The sequence below is a fragment of the Palaemon carinicauda genome, chromosome 22 (genome assembly GCF_036898095.1).
Source record: "Palaemon carinicauda isolate YSFRI2023 chromosome 22, ASM3689809v2, whole genome shotgun sequence".
In the NCBI taxonomy this organism is placed as follows: domain Eukaryota; kingdom Metazoa; phylum Arthropoda; class Malacostraca; order Decapoda; family Palaemonidae; genus Palaemon; species Palaemon carinicauda.
In genome coordinates this window covers 22788147-22809079 of record NC_090746.1, presented here as the reverse complement: position 1 = coordinate 22809079, position 20933 = coordinate 22788147, and the positions used below count along the sequence as shown (strand labels likewise).

Sequence of the window (20933 nt, the reverse complement as noted above, 5' to 3'; positions counted from 1 at the left end):
CTTGCTAAGCTACATCCTTAGTTGGAAAAGCAGGATGCTATAAGCCTAGGGGCTCCAACAGAGAAAATAGCCCAGTGAGGAAAGGAAACAAGGAAAAATAAAATATTTTAAGAAGAGGAACAATATTAAAATAAATATGTATATAAACTATAAAAACATCAACAAAATAAGAGGAAGAGAAATAAGATAGAATAGTGTGCCAGAGTGTACCCTCAAGCAAGAGAACTCTAACCCAAGACATGGTACAAAGGCTATGGCACTACCCAAGACTAAAGAACAGTGGTTTGATTTTGGAGTGTCCTTCTCTTAGAAGAGCTGATTTTACCATCGCTAAAAAGTCTCATCTACCCTCACCAAGAGGAAAGTGGCCACTGAACAATTCCAGTGCAGTAGTTGACCTGTTATAGGAAGAAGAATTGTTTGGTAATCTCAGTGTTGTCAGGTGTATGAGGACAGAGGACTATATGGAAAGAATAGGCCAGACTATTCGTTGTGTATGCATAGGCAAAGGGAAGATAAACCATAATTAGAGAGAAGGATCCAATGTAGTACTGTCTGGCCAGTCAAAAGACCCCATAACACTCTAGCGGTAGTATCTCAATGGGAGGCTCGGGTTTATATAGCTAAGAAAAATACAAATTGTATAAAATTTGTCGTAGTTTGTATTTGAAATTGAAGAAATTCTTTGCTAGCCTGAAATCATCTTTGTCAAAAGAGTCAAATGTGGTACCCAGAACCTTAACTTCTAGGTACAAGAGACTGTCCTTTGTTATGGATATATTTTTATACTTTTCCTTCACCCACAGCTATATTCTTTATTTTTTGTTTAGTGTAGAATTAGTGTTGCTTATATTGAACATTTAGGAAAAAGGAATTAGACAAAGTATTTTAGATGTTTACTATATTACAATAGGTCAATTCTCTTGATACCCCTTATGGGATTAGTGCAATCAGTGCACCTAATGCAGGGCCACTGTGTGCATTACTTTGGAGTCTTTGTAGTGTCCTTTCAGTCCCTATCAACATTTGTTATATACTCTTGTACTTTCCATCCATTCTTGCTTCATATCTTCCATCTTGCTATCAAACCTCTTATTTGTTACTTCATAGTGTAGCTCTGGGGTTTTACCCTAGATGCACTTAGCCGCTGAATGGCCTCATAGCCCCCAGCTATATAGCCCAAAATCCACAAATGTATTTCATAGATACCCTTAGCTTTTAAAGTTCTTTGATTTCTTTTGAGTTTGGTTGGCAAAATTTTCATTCAAATTAAGATGAATACACATTCATCTCAATATCTTTTATTAGCAAAGAAAATTTCTAATTTTATGGTAATTTCTTCTTTGTTCACTAGACAGAAATGTAATAAAGAATTTCTTTGGACAGATTTATTTATCTAAATTATTCTTTAATTTTCAGAGGGAATCTGTAGAACTTGCTCTTCAGATATTAGATGGCTACTTAGTGGGTAATAAAAAGATCAGTGTTGAATTGGCAAAATTTCAACTGAAAGGAGAGTACAACCCAAAATTGAAACCCCCTAAGAAGAAGAAAAAAGAATTAGAGAAACTTCAAAGAAAACAAGAAAAGTAAGTTTTGGTTATTATTATATGACTTGAAATACTGTACTTTGTATGTTCTTGAAAAATCAAAGGCTTGTAAATTTGAAAGTAATTTTTCATGCAAACCCAATAACCATCTAGAGCTCTAGACCTGTCAGTTGAAACAAACACCTCTTCTTATTTTGATAGATTAACCCCTTCACTAAGATGATATGCACTGAACGTCAAAACATGGGGTACAGTACATTACACTATGATGTTTCGGATAAGTCTTACTCTATGGAAGTTAAAATAATTCGTTTATTGTACCAAAGAGTCCAACACATGGTCGTATATCACATCTAAGGATATTTTGCTAAGAAACTAGCCAACCAACAAAAACATTGGGATTCTAGCCTTTATTCCTGATTTTGTGATTTATATTACTGCATAATCAACACCCTCCAGCTTAGAGATGGAGCTATCCTCACATCTCATCCCACACCAATGAGAAACTTGGGAATCTAGTCTTTATTTATGATTATGTAAAGGTTATTTTAGTGTACATATTTCTGTTTCTATATGTGATCAAATCACACAGGAAGTATTCTTTAAAGTGAGGTGTACCTATGTCGCTCTCCCCCCACCCCACTCCCCTATTGCCACCCAACCACAATTCCACCCGAGTTGCCAGCCATGTTAGATGTCAATAGCTACTATTTCAGTGGAATTACATCACAAAATGATATCCAAAATACTACCAAAGTATCTCCATACTATAAATAATTACCAGAAAATATTTCAGTCCAAATTAAATTTCCCCTTATTTTGTTACAAGTTTCCAAACCATTTACTTACATTTCATAGATCTTGGGAAATCTCCTCAATATTGGTAACATTGGTCACATTTGTAACTCTGATAGCTATAGACATTATGGCAGATGACAAGATTTGTATTTTTCTTGTTTTCTCCCATATTTTCTCAACTAACATTGCTACAAAATTATATTTTCAGGCCTTAAAAGTATATATTTCATATTAGTATGGGTCATATTTTTTTTGCTGTTGTAAGTAATTAGCCTATTGTAAGTATTTATATTTATTAATATTCTACACAGTATTTGGCATGAGAGTGAACTGTGCATTTCTATATTTATAATTGCCACATGTTATGTGGGTCAAGAGAAGAAAGAATGAACAAATAAACCTTTCAAGAATAAATTTATATTAAGTCTCAAGTACAAGTGTCCCTCATATATATTGGTCAAGAGGAGAATGAATTTTTGTCTCAAGAATAAATTTATATAGGACCGGACCACTATTAACTCTTCTACATTTTCATATTTCTATTTTTCTCACTTTCTTAACCTTTCTCTCCAAATTCTAACTTTCAATCTCTCCTGGCTTAAAAAAAAAAGATTATAAATTAGATATTTAGATATGATAGCTATTTATTACTAGCTTATACACATATAGACATTAAGGAGCTGACAGCTACCTCATGCATCAGAGCAGAGGCTTTGGAACCTCTATAAACAATGCTAGGAACTCACTCATAGCTTCGAGAGACTGGGACGGAGGAATCCCAGGGTGACGGGACGCAAGAACGGAATGTAGTGCTATTAGTGCCTCGCAAAGCACATTCCTTAAGTGTAATTGCTGACCACTCCCTGTGACTAACCCCTAGCGAAATAGGCTCAACTGCTCATGAGGTTGACATAGGTTTTGTGCCTTGTTGGAGTCCTGGCCTACTAAAAACCCAGTTGCTGCTGCTTGGTGATACTCATTAGTACCTAAGAGTTTCGCTAGCCTTCCGCTGTCAATCCTGGCAAGAAAACAGGCTTCTACCTTGTGCTGCTCAGTTCGGAGCTGCGGCACGTTAGGGACAAACCAACTTTGAGGAGACTTAACTGTTGGTTTGAGAGCACTTATGGGAGGTTAGGGACAGAAAATATGGAAAGTCACCCAGGATTAGGCGGATGCGGCAGCAGGTTGGTAACTATCAGCTACCTACCCCTTTTTACACTAGTGGTCACAAAGCTAATGATAATAGAAGTTATTAGCTGAGATTTCCAAACACATGCTTTAGACAATATAATAGAGAAATTAGAAGAAAGAAAATTATAAAAAAGTTAGACTACTAATGTAGTAACTGGATAAAACTGAAAGAATACACCAAGACTTTACAGTATGACTAAACAGGGAACATAGATACACAATGGGGCTCCTTTGTAGAAATATATAAAGAAAAAAAGAGCCAAATGTAGACCGCATAGGAAAATTTTACCAAATGGAACCACAATCTAAGTGGTTCAACAGAGCAATAGCCAATGCAATAAGAAGTAGAGACAGCAAACATAAATAAATGAGTCCCAGCCTTCAACTCAAGAAATTTCCCAGCACAAGAAGTGAAGCCAAAAAGTAGATAAACTAGTTAGAAAGGCCAGGATCAATGAAGAGAAAAGAGTGGCTTCAGCTAGTAAAGAAAACCCAAAAGAATTTTTACATATGTAAACATTAGAAAACCAATCAAAAACAACATGAGCCCATTAAGAGACTCAGAGGATAATCTTATAACAAATGATTTGGAAAAAGATGAACTGATTAATGCATATTTCACAACTGTATTCACTAGGGAAGAATCAAAGACTCTCTCCGAACCAGCTATGAAATATGAAGGGCCACAATCATTAAATAGAATCACTTTTACAATGGATGATGTCAAAAAGAAAATAAAAGATCTCTGTAAGCCTAAGGCACCAGGTCCAGATGATATTCATCCAAGAGAGATCATAGAACTAGAAGAAGAGATAACCCCACACTTTTACAAACTGTTTCGAAAGACAGCCAATGAAAGAAAGGCACCACACGGATGGAAACTAGGCAATATGCCTCCATTCTACAAGAAGGGGCCAAAAGAAGACCTGGCAACTACAGACCAGTATGTCTAACTTCAGTGCCTTGAAAAATTTTTTAATCAATTAATGTAGAGTCAATATTAGAACATATAGAGAAAAACAATTTTTTGATAGTTGGTCAACATGGTTTTAGACAAAAGAGATCATGTGTGATAAGTCTTTTGGAATTTTTCCACAAGATGTTTAGCATTTATGAAAAAAAGCAGGGCAAAAGACATCATATACCTAGACGTTCAAAAGGCTTTTGGTAAAGTTCCTCTTGAAAAATTAATGGTCAAAATTAGAGCACTAGGCATCATTGACGAGCCAGCTGAATTGATGGAAGATTGGCTAACAAACAGAAAACAGAGTTGTAATCAATGGAGAAACTTCAGAGTGGGAAGCTGTTACAAGTGGATTACATCAAGGATCCGTCCTCGAACTATTTCTATTTCTGACCTACATTAACAACATAGATTTAGGATTAATTAGTAGAATAGCCAAATTTTCTGACAATACTAAATTAGGTATAAATGCTGCAAACTCAGAAGACGTAGAAACCTTAAGAGAGGACCTAATGAAGTTAGAAGAATGGTACAGAAAATTGCAAATGCCTTTCAACTGTGAGAAACGTAAAGTCATTCACATAGCCTGGTGTGTTTGACAGTAAACAGAGTAATGAGAAACTACTTCCTCATTCCTCTTTTCCAGAGGCTAAACTAACTAGTTTAGCTTTTCGATCTTGTGAAATTAAAGCTTTGTTGATGGACCTTGATGCTTATGGAGGTGTAGACCCAAATGGTATTTTTCCTTTGTGTTTTATAAAGACTGCAGATTATTTAGCTCCAAAGTTATCTGTTATTTTGCACAAGTTAGCAAGAAGAGGAGCATTTAGCACTTGTTGGAGAATTGGTAATGTAAATGTGTTTGTGGTAGCTCAAGTCCAACTGATTACCACCCAATTTCCATAATCCCCATATTATCTAAAGTTTTTGAACTTCTGGCAAAACATAATAGGTTTGCTGAAGGTAATCATCTATTCCCTAGTTTGGAATTTGGTTTTCGTAAAGGCCTTGGAGCATGTGATGCCCTTCTTATAATCTTCCATGCTATTCAGAAATCCTTAGATTGTGGTCAGGAAGTTCATGTGATCGGCCTTGTTTTTAGTGCTGCCTTTGACTCTTGTTTTGGCTCTTGTTTTCAAACTGAAACAGTTGGGAGTGGGTGGGTCGTTTCTTAGCATTATTATTGAATTTTTAAGTAATAGTTCTCAGAGAGTTGTTGTTGATGGGCACCATAGTGAGTATTGGAATGTGACATCTGGTGTTCCACAGGGTAGTGTTCTTGGCCCATTACTTTTCATACTATACTGTATACACATGACATATGGTTTGGCCCAGAAAACAAGCTTGTTGCATATGCAGATGATGCTGCTCTCCATCTCCTGAATGTAGATCTGGGGTTGCTGAATTCCTTAATAGAGATCTATCTGAAATTAGTGTATGGTGCAAATTATGGGGTATGAAGTTGAATCCTAACAAAACTCAAAGTATGACTGTAAGTAGGTCAAGGGCAGTGGCTCCTCAACATCCGAATCTCAGTATTTTAGGTGTGATTCGCAACAGCAAATTTACCTGTGAGAAACACATTAGGTCTGTGTCTTCTTCAATTGCACAAAAAACTGGTTTATTGAGGAAGTCTTTTAAGATTATCAGTGATCAATCTATTTTAAAGAAGTGTTTTAATTCTTTCATTCTACCTTGTTTCAAGTATTGTTCTCCTGTCTGGTCTTCAGCCACTGATTCTCATCTTAATTTGTTGGACAGAAACTTACGGTCTATTAAATTTCTTATTCCTGATCTATATATTAATCTTTGGCACTGTCATTCAATTAGTTCATTATGCATGTTGCATAAGATTTTTTATAATTCTGACCATCCTTTACATTTAGATCTTCTTGGACAGTTCCATCCTGTTCGTAATACTAGGCATGCAGTTCATTCTGATAGTCAGGCCTTCTCCATCATGAGGTTCAATACTACACAGTATTCTAGAAGTTTTATTCCAGCTGTGACCAACTTTTGGAATGATCTTCCTAATCAGATTCTTGATTTAGTAGAACTTCAAAAGTTCAAACTTGCAGCAAATGTTTTTATGTTGAACAGGCTTTTTATAGTTTATATATGACATATCTGTTTTGATGTTACTGTTTTTAAATAGTAAACTTAGCCGGTGAATATATAATAGCTGACGTCTCCGACGGCTCGACAGATTCCAAAAACTCGCGAGCGATCGCCGTGAAGGTTGCGGGTGTGCCCACCAGCGCCGACTATCGGCCAGATACCGCATATACTTGTAAACATCTCCAGTTCTTCTCTGTCGGTGTCATCGACAAGTTGATTCCACTCGCTTTATGACCTCGAGTTTTCTACCGAATTGGTGAAGTACTTGGTTTTGGTTTTATTGCTTTCGCCGTGTTGGATAAATTTTATGTTTTGTTTATATGCGGCCTTTACCTATCGAGATGTAGGCGGTCCTAACTTGGAAACCGAAGTTAAACAACGTTGAGCCCATTCAACTTTTATTTTCGTTAAGTTTAAATCATTTGCTCTGTAAGAGTTATGAAATGAATATTTTTTAGAAAATATTTTAAGAAATATATTCTTTGAATAGTCTTCGTGCTGTTTTTTCAAAGATGAACTAACGTTTGGTTTATTTATGCTACGCAGTTTGCGTTCTATCGTTACGATAGAGAAAGAGAGAATCACGGTTTCACTTTGCAGAAAGAGTAAATCGATTTTGACGTTTTGTTCATTCTTCTTTCAAACTGAAGTGTTTTAAATACTAATTTAAAGGAACTTGTTAATTTTCAATTTCGTAGTCCTTTCAGTTTTTTCCTTTGGTCAAATAACCTGTTTATTGACGAAGGGTGAGTGGGCAATTCTCTTGTGTGTGACAAGAGAGAGAGAGAGAGAGACAGAGAGAGAGAGAGGAGGAGAGAACGATCCGATCTTTATTCTCGTCCCAAGTAAGGAGTTTGGGAGCGAGTAACGTTGTTCTCGATTCAGTTTTTTACTCTCGTCCCAAGTCTCTGTACGGGGAGAAAGGATAAAACGTTTTTAGTTTTTATTCTCGTCCCAAGGCACTGTACGGTGAGAGATTGAAAACGTAGTCTTTAGTGAACTAGTGTTTAGTCTCCTCCCCAGTCACTGATCCTTTTTAACTTTATATATTTTCGTTTTATTCGATATATATGTATATGTTTTTTTTTGATTTTTGCATGTGTGTTTCATTTTGTACTAATGTGCTTACATTATACGACTCATTTCGCAATTATAACCTTTTGATGTAAGGGAGAATTGCATGCTTCAGGTAGATATCAGTTTTATTCATGCCTAATGTGAAATTATTGAAAAATACGATATCAGTGAAGTGAGTGCTAGAAAACATGTGCTGTGTTGCGGAGGGTTCGTTTGTTCGTGCTTGTCACTTGCCTAGTCCGAGACCTCTTTCAGACTCCCATGCACCAGGGAGAAGGAATGTCGTAGGACCTAAGGGAGTGAGGAGTGTAAACCAACGAACAGACGTTCCCTCAAAGGTATCAGACGTTGCTCGGCAAGCACGTCCTTGCCATAAGACAGGAGAAACGAAGTTTCTCCTCGTCATCCGAAGACTTTTCGCAAAAGAAACCTTGGCGCAAGGTTTCTAGACCCTTTAAGCGAAAGTCAGTCCCTTCAGGACAGGTCCAGCGTCCTGGCTGTAGCCATGGGGACAGCTCTGACCCTTTGCAGTCGTCGGAAGACTGTTCGCCTATTAAACGCAAGCGTAACACGGGGTCCGAGGGTCGCGGTAAAGGCAATGTTTTGCCAACACAGACGTTACCGTCGTCTCGGCCCGTTCCGACTCCCGTTGATCCTAAATGGGTTGTCCTGCAGGGCATGCAGACTAATCTTGCCTCCCTTATGGAGAAGTATGACGTTGAGCAGGTTCACGATGAACCTTCGCTTTCGAGTCGCCGTTACGCTAAACGAGACTCTGGCCATCAGCCGCCCAAACCAGCATTTACTCGTCCGTTTGACGTTAGTGCTGACGTTTCTTGTACTTTGAAACGTGATGTCAGGAGTTTTTCACGTCAGTCACGTGACATGGATCCTCCCTCGCTGCAGTCTCGTGTTGACTTTCAGCCGCTGCCGCAGTCTCGTGTTGACGTTCAGCCGCTGCCGCAGTCTCGTGTTGACGTTCAGGACGTTTGCCAACCAGCTCAGTTGCCTCGACTTGACGTTGAGCGTCAATCACCGCAGTCGAAGGTTGTTTTGACTGCTCAGTCTAGGCAGTCAATGCAGTTCCGACGTGACGTCGAGCGTCCATCAACTCCTGTTGTTGTTGTTGGATAGTCACAAGGTTTTCAGTCCTTTCAGCAGCGACCTGACGTCGCTTCCTCTACTGCTACTGCTGCTCCTTTGCTTGTTGACATTGCCTGTCAAGCATTGCCGTCGCGGCAGGTCTCTCCTTTTCATGAGACTAGACAATTGTCGGACGAGGTTCCTTCAGATGAGGAAGTTGCTGATCCTCCTCCTACTGATATTCCTTTGGGGACTTTGTCAGACGGAGAGGAGCCTAAAGCTGCTCAGACCTCTATGGACTTTAAAAAAATCATGCTGATTTTTAAGGATCTTTATCCGGTCCATTTTGTAACTGCTGCTCCTCGTTCGCCTTCGTCAGAGTTTACGCTAGGCCTAGCTACTTCGAAGCCGTCGTTTTCTAAGCTAGTGCTCTCTCGCTCTTCTAAGAGTGCTTTACGTTTGCTAGGCGACTGGTTGATCACCAGGAGGAGTTTGGGGGAGACAGCCTTTGCTTTCCCTCCTTTTAAACTGGCTTCTAGAGCGAGCGTCTGGTATGACACGGGAGAAGTTCTCGGCTTGGGAGTTCCTGCCTCTGCCCAGGGAGACTTCTCAAGCCTCATAGACTCTCCCCGTCGCCTGGCCATGAGACGCTCCAAGATTTTATGGTCGGCTTCAGAGCTAGACCATCTCCTGTTAGGAGTTTTTTTTTTCGAGCGTTTGAAGTTTTTATTTGTTGGTTGGTCCCTGGGAGCCTTAAGTCAGAAGGTCTCTCCAGCTGTCAATGTTTTGCTGTACAATTATGTCATGCATGGACAAAGCTATCAGGGATGGCTCCAATGATCTGGCAGCCACGTTCACTGCAGGAGTACTTAAGATGTAAGTGCGCTCAATGTGTTCATTGTCAAGACAAACTTCACGATGAAGACTACCAAATCTGTCTTGGCAGCAGTAAGGGAAGGCGACTGGATGGTCTCTCTCGACCTTCAGGATGCATACTTCCACATCCCGATTCATCCAAACTTTCAACAACATCTGAGGTTTGTGGACGGGAAAGTAATGTACCAATGTCGAGCACTGTACTTCGGCCTCATTACTGCTCCTCTTGTTTTTACAAGGCCCTTGCAAAATGTAGCAAGCTTTCTACATTTTTTGAGGATTCAGAGCCTCCCTTTTATTTTGACGACTGGCTAATCAGGGCGTCGTCATTATATCACTGTCTGGAGAGCCTCTAATGGATATTAGACCTAACCAAGGAGCTAGGTCTCATAGTGAACGTAGATTGATTGATTGATTGATTTAAAGTTTTCAGGCATCCTGACATCTGAGGTCATTGACGCCGAAGGAGTGAACGTAGAGAAGTCGTAACTTACAGTACCCCATCCCAGACTATTCTTTATTTGGGAATGGAGATACAGTGTCTGATTTTTCGGGCCTTTTCGTCTCCCACAAGAATGGAACAAGCTCTGTTAAAAGTCCTTCACTTGCAAGAGTAAAACAGTTGCTCTGTAAGAGTTTGAACTAGTCTCGTGGGAACTCTTTCATCGCTGGAGTAGTTTATCTCTCTGAGGAGACTCAACCTATGCCCTCTCCAATTTCACCTAAACCATTGGAACAAGGAGAAGGGCTTAGAGAGTATCTCTTTCCCAATCTCCAACCCAGTCTAGACATGTCTGACTTGGTGGGACAGCAACATCAGACTTCGAGAAGGTCTTTCTCTTGCGATCAAGAACCCAAACCATGTGTTGTATTCAGATGCTTCGGTTTTGGGTTAGGGAGCTCCACTGGACAGTCTGGAATGCTCGGGTCTTTGATCCACGGATCAGAAGGAACTCCATTTAAGGCAAGTAACATCTCTCCTTTGGCGAGATTTGTGCAAGGAAAAATGAATGTCTTGGCAGACTGCCTCAGCAGAAGAGGACAAGTCATCTTCATGGAGTGGACGTTGCATAAGACTGTGTGCGAGAAGCTATGGATGACATGGGGTCAACCCACCATAGATCTTTTTGCGACTTCTCTGACAAAGAGGCTCTCGACTTACTGCTTTCCAGTTCCAGATCCAGAGGCAGCCCACATAGACGCTTTCCTGCTGGACTGGTCTCACCTGGACGTTTATGCCTTTCCACCTTTCAAGATCCTAAACAAGGTGCTGCAGAAGTTCACCTCTCACGAAGGGACCAGGTTGACATTGGTTGCTCCACTCTGGCCTGCGAGAGAGTGGTTCACAGAGGTACTTCTATGGCTGGTAGATGTTCCAAGAAGTCTGCCATTACGGATGGATCTCTTGCGACAGCCTCACGTAAAGAGATTTTATCAAAGCCTCCCCACGCTTCGTCTAACTGCCTTCAGTCTATCGAAAGACTCTCTTGAGCTCGAGGGTTTTCGAAGGAGGCAGCTAGAGCGATCGCGAGGGCTAGAAGATCCTCTACCATCAGGATCTATCAGTCGAAATGGGAGGTATTTAGAGACTGGTGCAAGTCCTCCTCTATTTCCTCTTCCAGTACCTCTGTAGCCCAAATTGCGGACTTTCTCCTGCATCTGAGAAATGTTCGCTCCCTCTCTGCTCCCACTATTAAAGGCTACAGGAGCATGTTGGCGTCTGTTTTCAGACATAGAGGCTTGGATCTGTCAAATAACAAGGATCTCCAAGATCTCCTTAAGTCCTTCGAGACCTCTAAGGAGCGTCGTATGTCAACTCCCGCTTGGAACTTAGACGTGGTCCTAAGGTTCCTAATGTCGGACAGGTTTGAGCCATTGCATTCAGCCTACCTGGAGGATCTCACCCTCAAGACGCTTTTTTTGGTGTGCTTAGCTTCGGCTAAAAGGGTCGGTGAGATCCATGCTTTTAGTAAGAACATCGGCTTCTCTACAAATAAAGCTACATGTTCGCTTCAGCTTGGTTTTTTGGCCAAGAACGAACTGCCTTCTCGTCCTTGGCCTAAATCTTTTGAAATACCTTGTCTGTCAGAAATCGTAGGTAACGAAGTTGAAAGAGTGCTGTGCCCCGTTAGAGCTCTTAAGTTTTACTTAGCTCGAACTAAACCATTACGAGGTGGTTCTGAGGCCTTATGGTGCTCCGTTAAGAAGCCCTCATTGCCCATGTCTAAAAATGCGTTATCGTACTTTATTAGACTTTTAGTCCGGGAGGCACATTCTCATTTAAATGAGAAAGATCGTTGTTTGCTTAAGGTCAAGACGCACGAATTGAGAGCGATAGCGACTTCGGTGCCTTTAAGCAAAACAGGTCTCTTCGAAGTATTATGGACGCGACCTTTTGGAGGAGCAAGTCGGTGTTCGCTTCATGTTACTTAAAAAACGTCCAGACTCTTTATGAGGACTGCTACACCCTGGGTCCATTCGTTGCAGCGAGTGCAGTAGTGGGTGAGGGTTCTACCACTACATTCCCTTAATCCCAATATCCTTTTAATCTTCTCTTGAAATGTTTTTAATCTTGTCTTGGGTTGTACGGAAGACTAGGAAGTCTTTCGCATCCTTTTTGATTTGGGGGGTGGTCAAATGTTGTTTCTTGAGAGCGCCCAGATTAAGGGTATTGATGGGGTCCTGTTATAGGGGTGTTCGCCCTGGATATAACAGCTCCTGGGAGTCTTTCAGCATCCTGAGAGGATGGCTGGGCTTCGTGAGGAAAGCGGACTAATGAGGCAGAGTAATAATCAGAGTCTGCTTCCTTACCAGGTACCTATAATTAAGTCTGTTTTTTGAATAATTGTCAAAAACTCTTGAGCATATACGTCTTTATTGTATTAATACTGGTCTCTACCCACCACCATGGGTGTGAATCAGCTATTATATATTCACCGGCTAAGTTTAATATTTAAAAATGATATTTTGATTATAAAATAAATTTTTGAATATACTTACCCGGTGAATATATAAATTAAAGGCCCTCCCTTCCTCCCCGATAGAGACCTAGGGGACTGAGAAGAACTGGAGATGTTTACAAGTATATGCGGTATCTGGCCGATAGTCGGCGCTGGTGGGCACACCCGCAACCTTCACGGCGATCGTTCGCGAGTTTTTGGAATCTGTCGAGCCGTCGGAGACGTCAGCTATTATATATTCACCGGGTAAGTATATTCAAAAATTTATTTTATAATCAAAATATCATTTTTAGAATAATTTATTGTTAATTTGTTCTCATCGCTTATTTATTTCCTTATTTCCTTTCCTCAGTGGGCTATTTTTCCCTGTTGGAGCCCATGGGCTTATAGCATCTTGCTTTTCCAACTAGGGTTGTAGCTTAGCTAGTAATAATAAAGTCAGAGTACTCATTGCTGGGTAATGAAATTGAAAGTGTGGACCAGGAGGAAGATCTCGGTATTATCATCAGCAAGGATTTGAAGTTCACCAAACAGAGCATAAAAGCTGAAAAGAAAGCACAGAAACTAATAGGCTACATAAAGAGAGAATTTAAAACAGAAACAAAGACACTGTACTACAGCTGTGCACATCATTAGTAAGACCCAGTCCAGTTCTAGGCTCCAAGTATTCAGAAGGGTATAGATAGACTGGAAGCAGTACAAGCAAGGGTCACCAAACTAGTTCCAACACTAAGGCAATTTGGATATAGACGGAAGATGGAATGTTTGAACTTATTTGATCAAAAACTCTACAACTAACGGACAGTTAATAGATGCATTTCAAAATTCTTAAATGAATAACAAATGTATATTACAACAATCTATTTATGCTTATCACAAATCAGTCCAGAGGTAACGGATACAAACTGGTATTGAAAAGATACAACACCACTCAATGTGGCTATTTCTTTACATACAAAATAGCAAATACTTGAAATAGACTTCCAGAGGATATAGTAAACAGTAATGTGATAAAGAGTTCAAGAATAAGTTAGACAAGATCATAAGAACTCTAAATGCTTAAACTAAATTGCTTTACCAAAGAGCAGATGGAGTCTCTGTGGATGGACTAAAAAGTCTTTGAGACATCCAAAATCCTTATACTGTAACACACATACACACACACTCTCTCTCTCTCTCTCTCTCTCTCTCTCTCTCTCTCTCTCTCTCTCTCTCTCTCTCTCTCTCTCTCTCTCTCTCTCTCTCTCTCTCATGTATTTTAGAATGGTGTACATAAGTCACAAAACCAACCCTATCTCTAATGTGGCAGTGACGAAAAAATGTTGCTCCTCATGGGATAAAGTATCACATATTTTTCTAACATGTCTCAAACCCATACTGATCATGGGAACACTGAACTTGTTGCTTTTGTAATTCATACTGATCATGGGAACAATGTACTAGGTTTCTTTTCTATCATTTCCTTCATGGTTTTGACTTGGTGGGGGGAGCCGAGGATGAGTTTCTTCAAATTGAAGAAAACCCATCTTAAATTCTTCGATCAGGTCTAGAAAGATGGATTGCTGTATATGAAAATGTTTTAACAGGTATTTTTGGGTTTCAGTGGGTTTCCCTGATAATATGACTTTTATGCAAGCTCCTTTTACCATTGTTTATACCCTGGATTCTGAACTAAACCTTTGCTATCATTTCCCCCTTTTACCATTGTTTATACCCTGGATTCTGAACTAAACCTTTGCTATCATTTCCCCCTTTTACCATTGTTTATACCCTGGATTCTGAACTAAACCTTTGCTATCATTTCCCCCTTTTACCATTGTTTATACCCTGGATTCTGAACTAAACCTTTGCTATCATTTCCCCCTTTTACCATTGTTTATACCCTGAATTCTGAACTAAACCTTTGCTATCATTTCCCTTTTATCTGTGTCACTTTTCAAGACTTTATTCCACCATTTATTCAACCCTGTAACTCATCTTGTTATTGTTCTTTACTTCTAACTAAAAAGAAATACCCGGTATATAAAGACTTGACAAAAATATAAGCGGAACATAGACTTCATTTCTTTCTCAATATTTGGCAGACATATTTTTAATCTTTTATATTTTATGTCCTCTTTGGATATTGGATCTGCCAATGGATCTAAGATTGCCTGTTCAGCTATGAAAAAGTTACTGCATAAACCTATGTTTAAAGTATTCCAGAACTTCTAATGCAATATTAGAAGCAGGGCATCATGTATTGGCAGCTTTTGATTTGGAGAAGGTTAAAGTAGAGGAGTTATAGTAACCCTCTGAGTCAACACATCTTCCCCCAATCTTTAGTGAATAAAGTTGAAGTCAGTGCTTTGACAGCTAACACATTGCTACCTGAAAAAATAAAGGAAAGTGTTATACATCCTTCCTCATTTACTTTTCCCATCACCTTTAGCAGACATCCATTTTCCATTCTCTCTACACAGCCAAACCACCTCAACACATTCATATCCACTCTAGCTGCTAATTCATCTCGTACACCTGTTCTCATCCTCACTACTTCGTTCCTAACCCTATCTAATTGAGATACACCACCCCATACTCCTCAGACACTTCATTTCAAACACATTTAATTTCTGTCTCTCTGTCACTTTCATCCCCCACTACTCCGATCCATACTTCACAGTTGGTACAATCACTATCTCATACAAAACTCTATTTACGTTCATTCCTGACCCTCTAATCTTTATCATTCACTTCACTGCCCCCAACACTCTACATCCTTCATTCACTCTGTAATAAATCTGCTTCCACTCCACCATGTGTAGCAGCAACAAAGCCAAAGTACTTAAACTGATCTACTTCCTCAAGTAACTCTCCATTCAACATGACATTCAATCTAGCACCACCCTCCCTTCTCATGCATCTCATAACCTTTCTCTTAATCACATTAACTCTCAATTTCCATCTGTCACACATCCTTCCGAACTCTGTGACTGATAGAACCAACTTTTTCTCTTAGTCTGCAGCCAATACAGTATCATCCACAAACAACAGTCGATTCACCTCCCACCTTTGTTCACCCTCATCTTATCAGTTTCAATCCTCGACCAAGCACTCGAACATTCATCTCTCGAACAGCTCCATTAACAAACAAATTGAACAATCATGGTGACATCACACATCCCTGTCTCAGCCCCACTCTCACTGAAAACCACTCACTCATTTCTTTTCCTATCCTAATACATATTTACTGCCTATGTATAAACTCTTCACTGCTTGCAACAACCTTATACCAGTACAAGAGGAAGGCAAAGGTTTTGGGTGGATGGGTTGAGTGAAGAAAGCTCAGGGTGATAGGAAAATAGATGTGTGAGGATAGAAATGTTTGTTTGATAATAAGGCTCAGGCCTGTAACAGATCAGCTATAGTAGCTTGAGCAGTGTGCATAAAGCCCAGTATCACAGGCTTAACATACACCTTTCCAGTTTGCTGGCAAGTTTCTTCTGGATTATAAAAGGAAGCAACAAGAACCATCTCAGGCAAAGCCCCAAGCATTTTGGGATTTTTCTAGAGGAGGTATAGGGCTAGGAAGCAGATTACGGGAGGTCAGTGTTATGGTGCTTTTTGCTAAGGCAAAAGACCTTATCAATGAATGTCTTCAGGTTGTGGGTAACTTCTATCATTTTCAAGAATGAAGGACTTTTTTTCAGTTGAAATAGAGCATAGTCTCAAAATGTGTGGGTTGGTCGGGGTTGTTCAAACCACCTCCATGACAAAAATGCTTTTAGGCCAAAACCTTGGAACTCGACTCTTTTGTCAACAAATTGCTGGAGAGGAGAGCCATAGAGAAATGCAATAATGTTTCCTGCTATAATGGTAGTCACCTGATGAAATGAAATGCCATGTTTTTTTTTTCCTTTCACCGAGATGAATCTATGAATTGCTCGCCACAATTCATGATTGTGTATATTGATGTTGATTTCATTCTTAAATTCAGGGTTATTAGATAGAATAATGTGCAGTTATTTATTTCAGATATATTACAGTTCATATAGTCAACATACGAAAAAAGTTAGGGACTTGGGGTCTACATTAGAGAGACATACCACGTATTCTTATGAAAATTTGTTTCATATCCGTGATATTGGCAAATGCTGCCATTTTCATAAACTAATTAATTGTGAATAACAAGATTTGACTGTAATAAACTCTGTACATCAGATCCTATATGGGGAGAAAGGCTCCCATGAGAGAGAAAGGTCTTACATACCCTTTAATTTCCATTATCGTAAGGCATAGGTCTATATCTAGGAAGCAAAGTTATTTCAATTCTTGGTGTTCATGGAGTTAGTTTTGTGTAATTTGAACATTTTTAGTTGTAATATATTAATTTTTTATAGTATTCAGCAGTTGTTGCTGAAGTTTATTTTTCTGTGCAGTATAATGTAAATTTGTATTTTCAAGCAAATTATCTGTATTTTCTTCAAATGTCTTGCTCTTAAGTAAAGTTTGTATGTTTTGTTTGTTCCAGGCTGTTTGACTGGCGACCAGAGCCTTTACGAGGCCAGAGACAGAAACATGAAAACACCGTGATAATACGAAATGTTTTCCATCCCAAGGAGTTTGAAAATAAAGTTGAAATGATATTGACCCATAAAGAAGCCATGAGGAATCAGTGTCTCAATTTTGGAAAAGTCACCAAGCTGGAAATTCATGATGTAAGAAATTGCTAAAATCATCGTAGTTATTTAGGTATTTCTACAATAAGCAATCCTATGATTTTCTTAAATACTCTACTGAAATCTACCTAGAGTAGGAAAATCCCTTCATGTGTGTCAAAAATTTTTGGGCTTGTTACTAATGAATACTCAAATTTCTCATTTGTCAAATGCTCACATTCCACTTCATCCAGGCAAATAACACTATTTTTCTGACTCTTCCATCAATACCTGCTTCGCAGTCCAGTGTATCCTATAGGTATCAGAAATTATCTACCTCTTCTAGGCCTGACCATCTGCCCAGGTTATCTTCTTTCTATTTTTTGGTTGAAATGGCATCCTGCTGCACCCTACCTTGCCTGGGCATGAGGATGCTTTGGATTCAGTTGCTCCTAGGACACCAGACCTTTGACCAGTACCAATGTAGGCAATATCGAGTCATAGTGTTACTTGATGAACATCCTTCTTTGGGAGACTACCTTAGTGTTGACTTCAGAGAAAACCTCTGTCATTAAATGGCATTTTGGTGCCCCTCTAGACTCGAGGTCATATTTGGAACTGCCTTGGTTGGATCGAGAGATTTGGCCCTGGATCAAGCAGTTGATCAGATGTGTAGATCTGAGAACACTCTCAATTCCAGCTTGTCAAATATGATTTTGCTTCATTTACTCTCAACCCAAAGAAGGTTTTATATACCCAGAGTATGCTGCGTCATCATCTCTGCAGGTTACCCTGCCAGTGTGCGCACTGAATGGATAACTCTCTACGGAGTGACTCAAGGCGAAGTATGTCCTTTTTTGCCTCATGAGTCAGCAACCACGGAATTTAAGAGGTACAAGAGTGTCGTGCTGGTGAGTGGAAAGGCATTGAGCTTCCTGGTACACCAGTCAGCAAACCAGTGGGCTAAGTGGGTTTGAAGAGAGTTGGTCTTTAGAGGTAAATGTTTTCCTCTAAATCTTTATTTCATTTGGATCAAACACTTGATTCATTCACTCAATGAAGAAATGTCAATTCACCCAATCCTTAGGGTTAGCCATCCACATCACATTTAGCTGATCTCTATACACATTGCTTTTTAAAGCCATTAGATTCTCCAAGTAGTAGATTTGATAGAAGCTTCAGTATTAAATCCCACTTATATAACCACATGAATGTAAAGAGAGTTCTATATGAGAAAGTGATTGTACCAACTGTGATGTATAGATCGGAGTTGTGGGGAATGAAAGTGACGGAGAGACAGAAATTGAATGTGTTTGAGATGAAGTGTCTAAGGAGTATGGCTGGTGTATCTCGAGTAGATAAGGTTAGGAACGAAGTGGTGAGGACGAGACCGGGTGTAAGAAATGAGTTAGCAGCTAGAGTGGATATGAATGTGTTGAGGTGGCTTGGCCATGTTGAGAGAATGAAAAATGGCTGTCTGCTAAAGAAGGTGATGAATGCAAGAGTCGATGGGAGATGTACAAGAGGAAGGCCAAGGTTTGGGTGGATGGATGGAGTGAAGAAAACTCTGGGTGATAGGAAGATAGATGTGAGAGAGGCAAGAGAGCGTGCTAGAAATAGGAATGAATGGCGAGCGATTGTGAAGCAGTTCCGGTAGGCCCTGCTGCTTCCTCCGGTGCCTTAGATGACCGCGAAGGTAGCAGCAGTAGGGGATTCAGCGTTATGAAGCTTCATCTGTTGTGGATAACGGGGGAGGGTGAGCTGTGGCACCCTAGCAGTAACAGCTGAACTCGGTTGAGTCCCTTGTCAGGCTGGGAGGAACATAGAGAGGAGAGGTCCCCTTTTTTTTGTTTCATTTGTTTGATGTCGGCTACCCCCCAAAATTGGGGGAAGTGCCTTGGTATATGCATGTATGTATAACCACAAAGGAAACTTACTGTGTCATTCATTGGCATTTACCTTGGCAGTGCCTTCTATCATGTGAGTTATTGGGTCCTTTGGCTGGCCAGACAGTACTACATTGGATCCCTCTCCCTGGATACGGCTCATTTCTCCCTTGTCTACACATACACAGAATAGTCTGGCCTTTTCTTTACACATTCTCCTATTTTGTCATACACTTGACAATACTGAGATTACCAAACAATTCTTCTTCACTCAGAGTTTAACTACTGCATTGTAATTGTTCAGTGTCTACTTCCCTCTTGGTAAAGGTAGAAAAAACTCTTTAGCTATGGTAAGCAGCTCTTTTAGGAGAAGGACACTCCAAAATCAAACCCTTGTTCTCAAGTCTTGGGTAGTGCCATAGCCTCTGTACTATGGTCTCCCATTTTCTTGGGTTAGAGTTCTCTTCCTTGAGTGTACACTCAGGCACACTATTTTATCTTATTTTTCTTCTTGTTATATAGAATTAATGTTTAATTATCAAACATTACAAAGATTACAATAATTTAGCTTCAAATTGAGAAAAAAAACCAGCGTTATTTCTTTAAGAATTCTAAGTGGTAAATCAGAATAATTTGACTTACATCAAATAGGTTGAGAACCTTATGTTATTCTCATAAGCTTTATTTATTACTGACCACTAATACAGTAAAGATCAGAACATTCATTAACTTTATAAAATTTGTGGAGAGAGAGTCGTTTGCAGTAATATATTTTTATTAGAATTATTTTGGTGTGCTTTTAGAATACTGTATTTTGAAAATTAAAGAATATTTTTTTTTTACTGTTATACTATACTTTTAAAAAGCAGGTAGAAGTACAGATAGGTTATTATAAAGGTTGATAGCAGGTGGACTTAAAACTTGAGTCTTTTGTTGAAAAAGGTTGGTGCGAGTTTAACTTCAGTGGTCAAAAAAGCATGGTTTGTGTAAATCAAGGATTTTCATCTGAAGTAAGCAGTGATCAGAATCTGTAATTTTATTTCAGCTTCATCCTGATGGTGTTGTACAAGTAACCTTTGAAGAAGTTGAGGCTGCAGATATGTGTGCAGCAACTTTAAATAATCGTCTGTATCTTGGTCGCAGTCTGAAGGTTTCAACTTGGGACGGCAAAGAAAAATTCAAGTACAGTATTTATAAATTTTTCTCTACGTAGTTTTTACGATTAGTTATATTCCTTTTTGACGTTTATAATGCCATTATACTTGTGTCTATGCACCATATAATAGGATTTAGTTATCAATATTCTTTGTCCTAATTTTTCATGAGTTAGTGCTTCCCCTTTACTTGAGTTAAATGTGGAATGAGTTTTCTCCACTCACTTCTGCCCTGCACTTTATCTTCCTGAACTCCCATCTGGTTTAGGTCTTCTAATTATTCCCTTGCTCTATGATTTCCTGGGCTTTCCCACAGATCATTGTCCTACCACTTCCTTGTACATAGTATGCAGTACTGTATACTGCTCTTCTGACAAACTCTTATCAGTTTTCTTGTCATTGTGAACATTTCTGAATGTTTAGTGTAGGCCTTATGTACCCATTATAAGTCTTTGCTATTTTTGTTAGTGATACATTTTCCTTTACTATTAGTCTTGTAATCCCTCTCCATTTTATACATGCTGAGGCCACTTTTTTTTGTACTACGCTCTCAACTCTTGCTTCGAAGTCCATTGTACCTCCATGGCAACAAAAATTTTATAGCTCCTCTAAAGACCTGCCCACCTATTAAAACTGCTT

General features: G+C 39.4%; 1 protein-coding gene across 2 annotated transcripts in view; it reads left to right on the top strand.

The window, feature by feature from the left end:
• Positions 1-20933, top strand: part of barc (RRM1_TatSF1_like and RRM2_TatSF1_like domain-containing protein barc) — a 224230-nt gene that overhangs the window by 109857 nt on the left and 93440 nt on the right. For both annotated transcript variants that reach the window (XM_068346066.1, XM_068346065.1), the window contains exons 5-7: positions 1420-1589; positions 17128-17314; positions 20186-20322. In XM_068346066.1, coding sequence (XP_068202167.1) covers positions 1420-1589; positions 17128-17314; positions 20186-20322 — 494 coding nt within the window. The remainder of the gene's footprint in view (positions 1-1419; positions 1590-17127; positions 17315-20185; positions 20323-20933) is intronic.